Source organism: Eriocheir sinensis, chromosome 61, assembly GCF_024679095.1.
Source record: "Eriocheir sinensis breed Jianghai 21 chromosome 61, ASM2467909v1, whole genome shotgun sequence".
NCBI lineage: Eukaryota > Metazoa > Arthropoda > Malacostraca > Decapoda > Varunidae > Eriocheir > Eriocheir sinensis.
The window spans coordinates 7,235,709-7,248,063 of record NC_066569.1 but is presented as its reverse complement, the minus strand read 5'-3'; the positions used below and the strand labels follow the sequence as shown (position 1 = coordinate 7,248,063).

Sequence of the window (12,355 nt, the reverse complement as noted above, 5' to 3'; positions counted from 1 at the left end):
GGCAGTGGTGTGGCGGCGGCCGTGAGGGGAGCAGACTGCCGTGTTGTTTTCATCTTTTTTCCTGTTTTCCCCGCCATTTTCCCGCCTATCCCTGCCTCGCCGGGTCTCCCTATGCCACCATGCCTCCCAAGAATGCCCAGAAGGGAGGCGCGGCGCAGTCCAAGAAGACGGACCAGAAGAAAAAGGAGAAGATTATAGAGGTGCGTGTGGGCCAGGCGGCGCCGTGTGTGGCAGCCGGGGACATATTTGTTTACCTGCCGTGTTTGCCTCCACGCCTGCCTCCCCTCACCCCCTTCCTTCTGCATGTCCTCTTTGTACTCGTGTGTGCCTCCTGCTGCCTCCCGGCGCCCCCGTGTCCCGGCTATTTATACCCCCAGGCAGATGGCCGGAGTGTCACCATGCCTGGCCACACGGGGGGCCGCGGGGCACGGCCAGCACTCGTGGCACTGATTTTCAGTCAGGCAGGATGGCAATAGGTTTTGAGGCAGGGGAAACACCTGGCCCTCAACCCTAGCATCAAGGTGCCCTGCCCTGCCCTGCCCTGCCCGCTGCACCCCGGCCTGCAGCTGCCGCCCCGAGTGTCTTACGCACGCCTCAGCGAGGCTGTCACGGCCCTCACCTGGCGGGCCCCTGGGACCTGGCTCAATGACCTGTGAGCACGGGACACCACCCACAGCTGGTGTGCCAGGCCAAGAATGTAATTAACACCTGAGCCAGTCCCTGAGTCATGGCTGGATGCTGCATGAAGCACAGTCAGCAATACTTACACGCCTACATGTGTTGGGTTTTCTGGTAAAATTTAAACACTCCGCCCTCTTCCTGCCGCCCGCCAATGACTCGGTACGAATCGTATCACATAGTGACTAGAAACAGTTGTTTAACTAAACTAAACTTAACCTGACCTCTGGCCCACTGCAAAAATGCGATGAATACTTAGGTATACTTAGGTGAGTGCTGGATGCAGGCCCAAGGGCCTCTATATCCAGATCTACAGTAACAGCTCAAAAAAAAAAAAAAAAAAAAAAAAAAAAAACTCAATATGACTCCCCGGACCACATTGAAAGAAATCAATACCTCTCAGACGAGTCGTGTAATGGCAAAGCATTACGACAGTGCACTAAGTCCTCAAAGTATTTCATGGTGCACAAACGTGTCCTTCGCTGTGATATGGGCGGCCTTTGAAGTAATACTGGAATGCTCAGGTTGGGTTAGTTTCTAACCACAAACACCTTCATATTGTGGTTAGAGGTGTGTGGTATTAACAGGTGACACCTAAACTGCACATCTACCTTAACTGGCTAAAGGTTACTGCCTAAAATTTGGCAATAGGTTGTGTAGTATTTTAGTAGCAATAGGTTACTATTTTCATGGCAATAAGGTACGTTACGGTAGTATTTTGGTAGTGATAGCTTAGTATTTTAGTGGCAGTAGGTTACTGTTTTAACAGCAATAGGTTACTAATTTAAGCAAGTAAATTAGTTAATAAATTAATTGGAATAAATCAATAAAAAAATAGATAAATAAATAAACACGTTAATAATAGAATAACTCAATAAACAAATATATAGATGTACAAATAAAGAAATAAGTGAGTAGGCCTAGTTAAGTGAATAAGAGAACAAGCCAAAAAACATCACGAGTAAAAGAAAACAACTAAACCAAGACAACGAAACACAATACAAAACAAACACCAGCACCAGCCCTCACCCTTCCCCTTCCCTTCTCCCCAGGACAAGACGTTTGGCCTGAAGAACAAGAAGGGCGCCAAGCAGCAGAAGTTCATCCAGCAGGTGCAGCACCAGGTGAAGCATGGCGGCACCAAGACCGCCCGGGAGCTGGAGAAGGAGAAGGAGGGCTTGGGCAAGAAGAAGGACGACCTCAAGAAGAACCTGGCCGAGATCAACGCCATCTTCAAGCCCGTGCAGCAGACCGCCGGCAAGGGTGAGAGGAGAGGGAGGGAGGGGAAGGAGAGATGGGAGGAAGGAGGTTGAGAAGGAAGGGGAGGAGAGATGGGGTTCAAGCAAAGGAAGAAGTGGTGAGAGGTAAGGGAGGGAGGGGAAGGAGAGATAAGAGGAAGAAGGAAGGGGAGGAGAGAGAGGGTTAGAAATAAGGAAGAAGAGAGATGGGGTTAGAGAAAAGGAAAAGATGCTTATAAAGAGAAGAAGGATGGGGTGTGAGGAAGGAAGAAAGGGTGAAGAGGGCAAGTGCGTGGGAGGGAGGAATGGTGAGGAGAAAGAGGAGAGATAGGGTTAGGAAAAGAGATGAAGGGATGTGAGGAAGGAAGGGAGGATGGAATAATGAGTTGATGGGGTGATGAGGGAAGGAAGAGGGAGAGTGGGAAGTAATGGGAGGAAAAGATGAAGTCGCTATAGCAGTGCCTGACAAAAAAAAAGAAAAAAATATATATAAATGAATACAAGATGAAGTAAAAAAAAATACTATTATGGAAATACAAATAATACTAAACAATAGGAAAAATAGAAAACAGGGGACACAAATAACACTGAAAAAAATGAAATACAGAAAGAGGAACAAATGTATCCAATATAAAATAGCAAAATGAAGGGAAATACATAAGAAAAAAAAAGAAAAAAAATAACAGCTGTCTCCCGCCCTCCTCTGACCTGACCTGACCTGATTAACCCCCTTTCCTGTCCCCCTCCAGGCAGCGACCCCAAGTCCATCCTGTGTGCGTTCTTCAAGCAGGGTCAGTGCGGCAAGGGCTCCAAGTGCAAGTTCTCGCATGACCTCAACGTTGAGCGCAAGGTAGGAAGGATTTGCTGGGTTTGTCTTTAAGTTTTATTTTTTTATTCGATTTTCTTTCTTTTTTTTTCAGTTTTGTTTTAATTTTGTTGTTTAGATTTTTCTTGTTGTTTTAATATTTTAGTTTTTATTTATTGTTTTTATATGTTTTTCATTTTTTTTTGTTTTTTATATTTTCATTGTTTTAGTTATTTAGTTTTTTTGTTTGTTTTTTTATTTAGCTTTTTTATTTGTTTTTCTTTTTATCTTCATTGTTTTGATTGTTTTTTTTTTCATTTCTAGTTTTTATTTATTTATTTATTTACGGTAATTATTTTTGTGTGTAATATAATTGTAGTTGACACAAGTTGAGAATATCCATATCCACCTTTGTACAATTTCCTTCCTGCTCTTCTTCTTCCTCCTTTTCCTCCATCTCCCTCCTGCACTTTATCTCCTTCCTTTCCTCCTTTCTGTCTCCTTCTACTTCCTGTTCTTCTCCTTTCTTTCATCCTCTTCCTCCTTTTCCTCCATCTCCCCCCCTGCTCTTCATCTTCCTTTCTTCCTTTCCTTCTCCTACTTTCTGTTCTTCTCCTTTCTTCCATTCTCTTCCTCCTCCTCTTAATCTAATATACACACACTTTTTCACACTCCTGCAGCTCCTCCCACACACACACACACACACACACACACCATTTCACATCGCTCACATATCCTTTCTTCCTTTTCTTCTTCTCCTACTTACTGTTCTTGATGATTAGATAGTTAGTGTAGCTTGTCACAAACAGCCTCGTAAGGAAAATCAGATCTGCTGTTGATTGTTCTTCCTTTGTGTTCCTTTGTTTTCTCCTGTATTCCATCCTCTTCCTCCTCCATTCAATCCTATATACACACACACACTCTCTCACACCCTCACACACTCACATACTCCCCCTGCACCTCCTCCCACACACGCACACACCAACACCCATCACTCACAAATCCTATCTTCCTTTCTTTATCCTACTTCCTGTTCTTCTCCTTCCATCCTCTTCCTCCTCCTCCTCTTAATCTTATATATACACACACACACTTTTTCTCACACCCTCACACTTTCTCACACTCCCCCTGCACCTCCTCCCACATGCACACACACAGCATCACCCATCGCTCTCACATCCTTTCTCTCCTCTTAATCTTATATACACACACACACACACACACACACTCTCTCACACCCTCCTCACACCTCTCACACCATCACACCCTCCACACACCCTCTCACATCCTTTCTCTCCTCTTAATCTTATATCCACACACACTCTCTCACACCCTCACACTTTCTCACATACCCTGCACCTCCTCCCACACACGCACACCATCACCCATCACTCACGCATCCTTTCTCCCCACCCCAGGCTGAGAAACGCAGCGCTTATGTGGACATGCGCGACGGTGACGAAACAAGCGCGGATTGGGACGAACAGACGCTGATGGAGGTGGTGGAGAAGAAGCATGGGAAGGAGAAGTCCCAACCCACCACGGACATTGTGAGTGAAGAGAAGGAGGAGGAGGAGGAGGAGGAGAAAAGGGTGTTAAGGACTGGATGGATGGGGTTGCCGAGAGTAATTGATGGGGTTATGAACGCTATAGGTTTTGTGAGAGTTGGAAAGAATAATAAAAAAAGCCTGCTACTCGCTGCTCCTAAAAAAATCCAAAGAGGTGGACGAAAGAGAAAGAGATGAGAGAGACAGAGAGGGAATATAGGAAGAGAGAAAAAAGAGGAGAGAGAAAGGAAGGAAGGAAAAAGAGGAAGTGCAAAGGAGAGAGAGAGAGAGAGAGGATTGTAATGGAAAAGGAGAGGGATAGTGAAAGGGTTGGAAATGGGGAAAGAGTGGGTTTAGAAAAGGGTACGATATGGAGGTTTTGGGAAAGGGATGGAAATGGGGAAAGAGAGGTTTTGGGAAAGGGATGGAAATGGGGAAAGGAGAGGTTTTGGGAAAGGGTTTGATAAATTATGCAGAAAAAGGTTATGTGAAAGGGAGAGAGAGAGAGAGAGGTTTTGGGAAAGAGATAGAAATGGGGAAGGAGAGGTTTTGGGAAAGGTACTGTTTGGGTAATAACTGGAAAAGGGTTGGAAATAGTTTTGCATGATAATGGAGAGAAAAAAAGAGTAGTTTCATGAAGTCTTATATGTTTCATCTTGGTAATATTGATAATTTATTCCAGTACATATTTTATTTCACTATTTATTTATTTACCCTATAACCCTTCCCTTCCCAACAGGTCTGCAGGTATTTCCTGGACGCGGTGGAGAACGGGAAGTACGGTTGGTTCTGGAACTGTCCGAACGGCACCACTTGTATCTACCGCCATGCCCTCCCGCCCGGCTTTATCCTCAAGAAGGTCTGTGTTCACCTTACAAATGTCTTCCTGACCTTTATTTACTCTCCATCTTGCATCATCACTTTTCTCTCCTTTTTGGTTTCTCTTTTTCCTTCTTTACTTTCCTATTCCATAATGTCCTTCCTGCCTGCCTCTCTCCTCCTTCCTTTTCTGCCTCTATCATCTCTTTCTACTTCCTTCCTTCCTTTCTCCTCCTTTTTCTCATTCTTCCCTTCTCTTCCTCTATCATCACTTTCTCTTCTTTTTGCATCCTCTTTCCTCCTTCCTTCCTTTCCTTAACCCCCTTCCTTCCTTTCTTTCTTCTCCTTTTTCCCATTCTTCCCATATTCCCTTCTCTGCCTCTTTGTCATCTCTTTCTCCTTTCTTCCTTTCTCTCTCTCCTCTTTTTTTCTCTTCCTATATTCCCTCTCTGCCTCTCTATCATCTCTTTCTCTCCTCTTTGCTTACTCTTTCTCCTTCCTTCCTTCCTCTCTCCTCCTTCTTCTTCCCTTTTCTTCCTCCTCTTCCCTTTTTTGCTTCATTGTTCTCTCTTCATTCTCCTCCTCCTCCTCCTCCTCCTTCTACATACCCCAAAGACATCCTCACCTCCCTCCCTACCTTATCGCCCTCTTCTATACCCATCACCTCCCTCACTCCCTTTATTATCCCTATCTTCACCCCCGACCATGCCCTCACTCACCTCCCTCCCTCCCCCGCACAGGACCGCAAGAAGATGGAGAAGCAGAAGGAGGATGTGAGCTTGGAGGACCTGGTGGAGCGGGAGCGGGCGGCCTTGGGTACCAACACCACCCGCGTCACCCTGGAGACCTTCCTGGCGTGGAAGAAGCGGAAGCTCAAGGAGAAACAGGACAAGCTCAAGAAGGACTCGGAGAAGAAGAAGAAGGACTACAGCGCGGGCAAGGACTTTGGGGTGGGTAGATGGAAGAGGAAGAGGAGGAGGAAGACAAGAGGAGGAGGAGAAAAAAGATGAAAATTGGGGAGAAAGGAAGAGAAGGAAGGTGGAGAAAAATAGGAGTGTAGGAGGAGGAGGAAGGAGGTAAAAAGAGGGGAGGAGGAAGAAGAGGAGGAGGAGGAGGAAAAAGATGAAAACTGGGGAGAAGAAGGACACAGGAAAGGAGAAGGGAGGAGAAAAAAGAAGAGAAGAAGGAAGGGGGAGAAAAAAAAGGAGGGGAGGGGGAGGAGGAAGAAGAAAAAAAAGGAAAAGGAGGAGGAAGAAAAAATAGAAGGGGGGGAAAGAGAAAAGAAAAACGGGAAGAAAGAATAAGATAGAAGGGAAGAAGGAGGAGGAGGAGGAAGCAAAATTTAGCATAATACTTTCCCTTCCACATCACAGGAGGGAAGGGAAAGGAAAAAAAAGAAAGCTGCAATGTGTCAGTTTGGATATAGATAGGGAGAGAAAGGGAAGGAGAGGAAGAGGAGAAAGCATTAACAGATGAAGAACAGACAAGAGGATGGAAATAAAAGAGAAGAGGGTAAAAGGATGAGGATACAGGGATAAGGGATTCGGATACCATAATGAGGGGATCAAGGCTTCCCTCTCTCACCACATAGCTACTCAGCACCCCCTTCCCCCTTCCCACTACAGCGCAATTCAGCACCCCCTTCCCCCTTCCTACCACATCACTACTCAACATCCTCGTCCCCTTTCCCACCCCACAGCTGTCTGGCCGAGAGATGTTCACCTTCAACCCGGGCCTTGCGTCGGGCGAGGATGGCCTGGAGGAGGGTGATGAGTCTCTGGACGTGCGAAACCTTGGCCAGGACCCGGAGGACGAGGAGAACCAGATCGAGGTGAGGAGGAGGATGACTCGAGGTGGAGGGGTTGGCGGTGGTTCAGGGCATTTTGTTTTGTCACTGTGTAATGGTAGAGTGATCACCCCTTCCTCTGTCCCTTCCCACAATACAAGGAGACTTAATACATTGATCACCCCTTCCTGTCCCTTCCCACAGTACAAGGAGATCGACTTTGGCAACCTGATGTCGGATTACCAGGAGGTGGACAGCAAAAACGTCACCATAGCCAACACCGACCGCCTCCAACAGCTGCAGGAAGACCTCGACACTGAGTCAGGTGGGTGTTGTTGTCTGTCTATGAAGAAACTATCAAGGAAAGAACAGTGGGAGAGTTGCGTTCATTCTGGTGTCATTTTCTGGGTGGTTGTTGGTCAGAGAAGTAACTAGCAAGGAAGGAAGAGTTGGAGTGAACTTGGTCTCCCTCTCGTTTCATCATCAGTAGCCTTGGTTGTTGTTTGTCTATGAAGAAACTAGCAAGAACAGAGGGAGGAGAGTTGCTTTCATTTTGCTGTCATTTTCTGGGTTGTTTTTGGTCTGATTAGTAACTAGCAAGGAAGGAAAAGTAGGAGTGAACTTGCTCTCCATCTCATGTCATCATCAGTAGCCTTGGTTGTCTGTCTATGAAGAAACTAGCAAGAACAGAGGGAGGAGATTTGCGTTCATTCTGCTGTCATTTTCTGGGTTGTTTTTGGTCTGATTAGTAACTAGCAAGGAAGGAAAAGTAGAAGTGAACTTGCTCTCCACCTCATGTCATCATCAGTAGCCTTGGTTGTTGTTTGTCTATGAAGAAACTAGCAAAAACAGAGGGAGGAGAGTTGCTTTCATTTTGCTGTCATTTTCTGGGTTGTTTTTGGTCTGATTAGTAACTAGCAAGGAAGGAAAAATAGGAGTGGACTTGGTCTCCCTCTCGTTTCATCATCAGTAGCCTTGGTTGTCTGTCTATGAAGAAACTAGCAAGAACAGAGGGAGGAGAGTTGCTTTCATTTTGCTGTCATTTTCTGGGTTGTTTTTGGTCTGATTAGTAACTAGCATAAAGGAAGTGTGTGGGAGGGAGGATGGGGCTGGATACTGCTGCCCTGCTCTCCTCTTTTCTTTCCTCCACGACTTTATATTTCAACTGATACGTTTTTTGTCATTACGCGGAGGTGGTTGTTTTTCGTTCTTATTTTTCAACCATCCTGACATACCTTTTCTGATTAAAAGAAAAAACAAGCTACAGTAATTTTTTGTTAGGTTAAAAGAAGAAGGAAACAATAATCCTTTCTGTTATATGAAAAGGGGAAGAAAACTACAATTCTTTCTGTTAAATTAAAAGAAGAAAAAACATTAATCCTTTCTGTTTCATGTAAAAAAGAAAACTACAATTCTTTCCTGTTAGATTAAAAGAAGAAACAAGCTACAATCCTTTTTTGTTAGGTTAAAAGAAGAAAAAACAATAATCCTTTCTGTTTCATGTAAAAAAGAAAACTACAATTCTTTCTGTTAGATTAAAAGAAGAAAAAACGTTAATCCTTTCTGTTTCATGTAAAAAAGAAAACTACAATTCTTTCCTGTTAGATTAAAAGAAGAAACAAGCTACAATCCTTTTTAGTTAGGTTAAAAGAAGAAAAAACAATTATCCTTTCTGTTATATGAAAAGAAGAAAACTATAATTCTTTTCTGTTGGATTAAAAGAAGAAAAAACAATACAAATTAAAGCAGAGTAAGGTTTGAAATGATGAGATTTTATTGCTCACTCGAATTCTGATCCATCTCTTTCACCTCTTACATTAGCCAAGGCCGCCACTGCTGCCGCCGCCGCCGCTGCTGCTGCAGAGGAGGATGGGGAGGAGGGAGCCACGGGCGGCGGGGATGAGGACGGAGCGGCGGCCGTTGACATCGACGAGGCACTGTTTGACGGCGACGACGAGGACCTTGACGAACTGGAGGATGAGCTGGAGGACCTCACCGTCACGTAGAACACCAGCGGCAGCGGCAGCAGCTATACCAGCACCACCTCAGCCAACCTTACCCTTAACCTCAGTCCCTCGCCCCACCTCGACCTCACTACAGCCACCCCAAAGCTGCTGCCGTCCTGCCCCGCGTCACCCGTGCATCCGGTTGGTTCTTCTCCCGCTCCGATTTTTTCTTTTTTTCTCTCGTTTTCCGTCTCGGCTTATGGCTGTTTGCGCCTCGAACGACAACGCTGTCCTGGGGTTCATCGCGTTCCCGGATCCCGTTTTCCTTGGTTACTGTGTTAGTGGGTTTGTGGAGAAGCAGTGAGAGGGAGCAGGGTAGAAAGAGTAGGGATGAGGTGTCTTTCCTTCTACTCTTCTCTGGGTTGTCTGTGGATCTACTCGCAAGGATGGAAGAGTAGGAATGACCTGTTTGTCCCTTCTCTTCTGGGTTGTTGTTGTTTGTGGAGCGGCACTTAGCAAGGAAGGAACAATAGAGATGGAGTTGCTTTTCTACTACTGTCATCTTCTGTTGTCTTGGTTGTTGTCTGTCAATGAAGAAACTAACAAGGAACAGTAGGGCAGCTTTTCCGATACCCTACGCCCCTGTCCACCCAGCAATGAATGGGTACCAGGTATTAATCGGGGGTTGTGGCCCTTCTCCTATAATTCCTTCCCCTTCTGTCTCTCCCCGGCATATAACCACAGATGTTGCGCTGACTAAACGAAACTTTCCAGCTTCCATCTACTTTCGTCTTCTGCAGTCTTGGTTATTGTCTGTCAGTGAAGCAACTCAAGGAAGATCGTAATGGGAAGGACAAGGCTGCTTTTATCATTTCGCCCCTTGCTCCCTCTTCTTTTCCTCTCCCCCACCGGCCCGCTCGACTTGTTACTTCCTCAGGTGTCTGTGTCTGTCTATCTGCTGGTAGGGCCTGTGGTTGCCTCCTCTTTAACTATTAAGTCGTCACGCAGTCCAGCTAACTCACTACCATTAATTTTACGTCTCATTTCCAAGTGATTACAGCCAAGTGTTGTTCCTTTAAGGTCTTTGCACCCTCGTCAGTGACATAGATCGATAGAGTGGCTGAGTATTGGCGAGAGTTGGTAAGCACTAGGCAAGGGAATGAAGGTGCCAAGTGGGAGTGCCAGAACAGGGAAAATCAGAGATGTCACTCCTTTATGTGCCAGAGATATGAATAGATAAATGCAGTCACCACAAGAACCCTTTGATAAGCCACTCCAAAGATAAGGGATAGCAAGGCTCCACTCAAGCATATGAAGACAAAATGGAGATATGGATGGATAGATAGAGTCAGCACAAGAGCCTATTGATAATCCACTCCAAAGATAAGGGATAGCAAGACTCTACTCAGTCAAAGCATATGAAGACACTTGCCCGTACCTGACCCCTCCACACTGCAAGGGGCGGCTCAGGACAACGCAGCGTTTTTGTATGTCACGCAAACACAGCGCCAGCAACCACAACACAGCCTGGCGCGGCAACACTGTGTTCAATATTTACCAGAGTATTACGAAGATTCATGTGGGGAAGAATGTGTTTGGGGCTTCATGTCTGTGTCTTCTCTCCGCATGACCAGTTTCTTGAAGTGAAGCATTGCACGAGTCGTCTAATAAGTATGATGTTCTTGCTTCGTGGATGATGCAATGTTTTCTCCTTATTTAAATGATTGTAATGTTGCCTTGTTCTTGTCTGTGTCTTGTCGGAAAATGCGATGAAGGGAGATGTTCCGCGATGTTCCCCTGGCCCAGTTTACATCTTGTCAGAGGTTGCCGTGAACTTGTGGGATATGGTAATGTTGCCCTGACCAGATACGGTGAAAGTGAGAAAGTGATGGAAGAATCCCCCCCGAGCCAGGCAGCTATACTTTTGCCTCTCTCACCAAGACGAAGCTGCCATGAGCCAAGATCGAACTCAACCTTTCAGTCCAGAGCCACCCGACCCCCATGCCCATGCCCACGCCCTGCCCCTTTATACGTACTGGTAGATGCTTTGAAGGGGGGCGTCTCGTAATATCAGCCTGGCCAAGTTTACATTGTCAGAAGCAGCTGTGAAGGGGAGCATCTTGTAACGTCACCTCGTCCCATGTTATGTTCCGAGAGACGGTGACGTAATATCAGTCTGACGTATGTGTCCTTGCCGGTTGTCTGATTCAAGAATTATACGTAATGTGATTGGCTACGTACCTCAGGAAAACTTGAAGCAGAGGAACAGGACAGACCAGCACACCGAAGAGCTTGTAGCAGAGTAACTTGATAGGCTAGTTAAGTTATAGCAGAGAATGCCTGGGTTCATGTTGTGGGCTGAAGAAGGATGTGATATGCTTCTAATTCTTGTGATATTTTAGAGAGGGAAGGAGATGGCTTGAAGGGACTGAGCCTTTGCAGACAGGCAGCTGGGCCTGTCCACCTCATTGGCCCCAGTCTGTAAAAACACTGCACCGGATACATTTCAATGAGCACAATTTGTTATCAGAGGTGGACAGGCTCCAGCTCCCTGCCCGGCATTACTCCCCCCTCTGTGTAAAAGCAAAAAGGTGGTAACTGTACTCATCATGGAATCTTTATTGAAATCACCTTGAGTTAGGAAATACATATATTTTAACTGAAGTGGTTTTTACTTGAATATGTTTGACTTGTTACCTGTTATTCCTAGCTTGGGGTTTACGCTTAAGACACAAGTCCTGTTACCGCGTCTCGTAGCCACACACGTCGTTACCTGTAAAAAGCTTTGCCAGACAGAAAGGTTACCCCGAGGGTTGCCCTGCACGGGGCACCTTGGGCAGCAGGCACTGGGGAGCGTTGCCGAGGCACAGCGAGTGGGAAGAGACGAAGCGCCGTGCACTGAGGACTTCAAGACAAGCAGTGTCCTCCACAGCCCATCACAGCGACTCCTCCTCGTCCAAGTGAGGGGCAGTGAGCGCGGCGGCTGCCACAAGATGACGTTGCCGCCATCCTGAGGAACTGCTGGCCTGTGCCAGACTTTTGCTTGCATCAAGCTTTTAACACTTTCACTTTCCTTCTCTTTCCTGATGCACCTTCATGAGAACAGTGGAGTGTTGAGGGCGTGTGGGTGGTGATTACCACTGTGTGTTGTTCCAGGGTGTGGCCTCAGTGTGTTGTCGGCCAGGAGGTGGTGGCCGGCACGTGGCTGTAGCGCACAGATCAGCTCATGTTTAAACAATGGAAATGTTTACCATGTTTGAAAAATACATGCCTCATTATGAAGCCAATTTTACCTTGACCTTGTTTTTGTGTAGAGATCCAGGATGGTGGTGGTGACTGGTGGCCCAGCCAGCTGGTGAGCCTCATTTCCTTTTGTTCTTTTCTGGTTGTGCTGCTGTATAAGTAACTGATATTATTATATAAGTACGACAGTGAGTGAGTCCCTTTTTCTTTCTTTTCTGACTGTGCTTCTCTAACAGCAACTGACAACTACCACACAAACTCCAACCACCGACACATTTGTGGATACAGTGATG

The 12,355-nt window shown here is 46.1% G+C and overlaps 1 protein-coding gene across 1 annotated transcript; it reads left to right on the top strand.

The window, feature by feature from the left end:
* Window positions 1-5: 5 nt before the first annotated feature.
* Window positions 6-12,254, top strand: LOC126986304 (zinc finger CCCH domain-containing protein 15 homolog). Its single transcript, XM_050842283.1, has 9 exons — window positions 6-200; window positions 1,731-1,941; window positions 2,666-2,766; window positions 4,140-4,271; window positions 5,008-5,127; window positions 5,828-6,037; window positions 6,787-6,918; window positions 7,078-7,198; window positions 8,695-12,254. Exons 1-9 carry the CDS (start codon window positions 120-122, stop codon window positions 8,877-8,879), a joined length of 1,293 nt encoding a protein of 430 aa, XP_050698240.1. The 5' UTR covers window positions 6-119; the 3' UTR covers window positions 8,880-12,254.
* The last annotated feature ends 101 nt before the right edge of the window (window positions 12,255-12,355 follow it).

What these genes read in the sequence shown, in the direction of transcription:
- LOC126986304 (XM_050842283.1), top strand. Translation starts at nt 120, where the DNA reads ATGCCTCCCAAGAATGCCCAGAAGGGAGGCGCGGCGCAGTCCAAGAAG. An exon ending in ACCTCAACGTTGAGCGCAAG is followed by an intron (nt 2,767 to 4,139) that starts GTAGGAAGGATT and finishes TCCCCACCCCAG; the next exon opens with GCTGAGAAACGCAGCGCTTA. An exon ending in ACGAGGAGAACCAGATCGAG is followed by an intron (nt 6,919 to 7,077) that starts GTGAGGAGGAGG and finishes CCCTTCCCACAG; the next exon opens with TACAAGGAGATCGACTTTGG.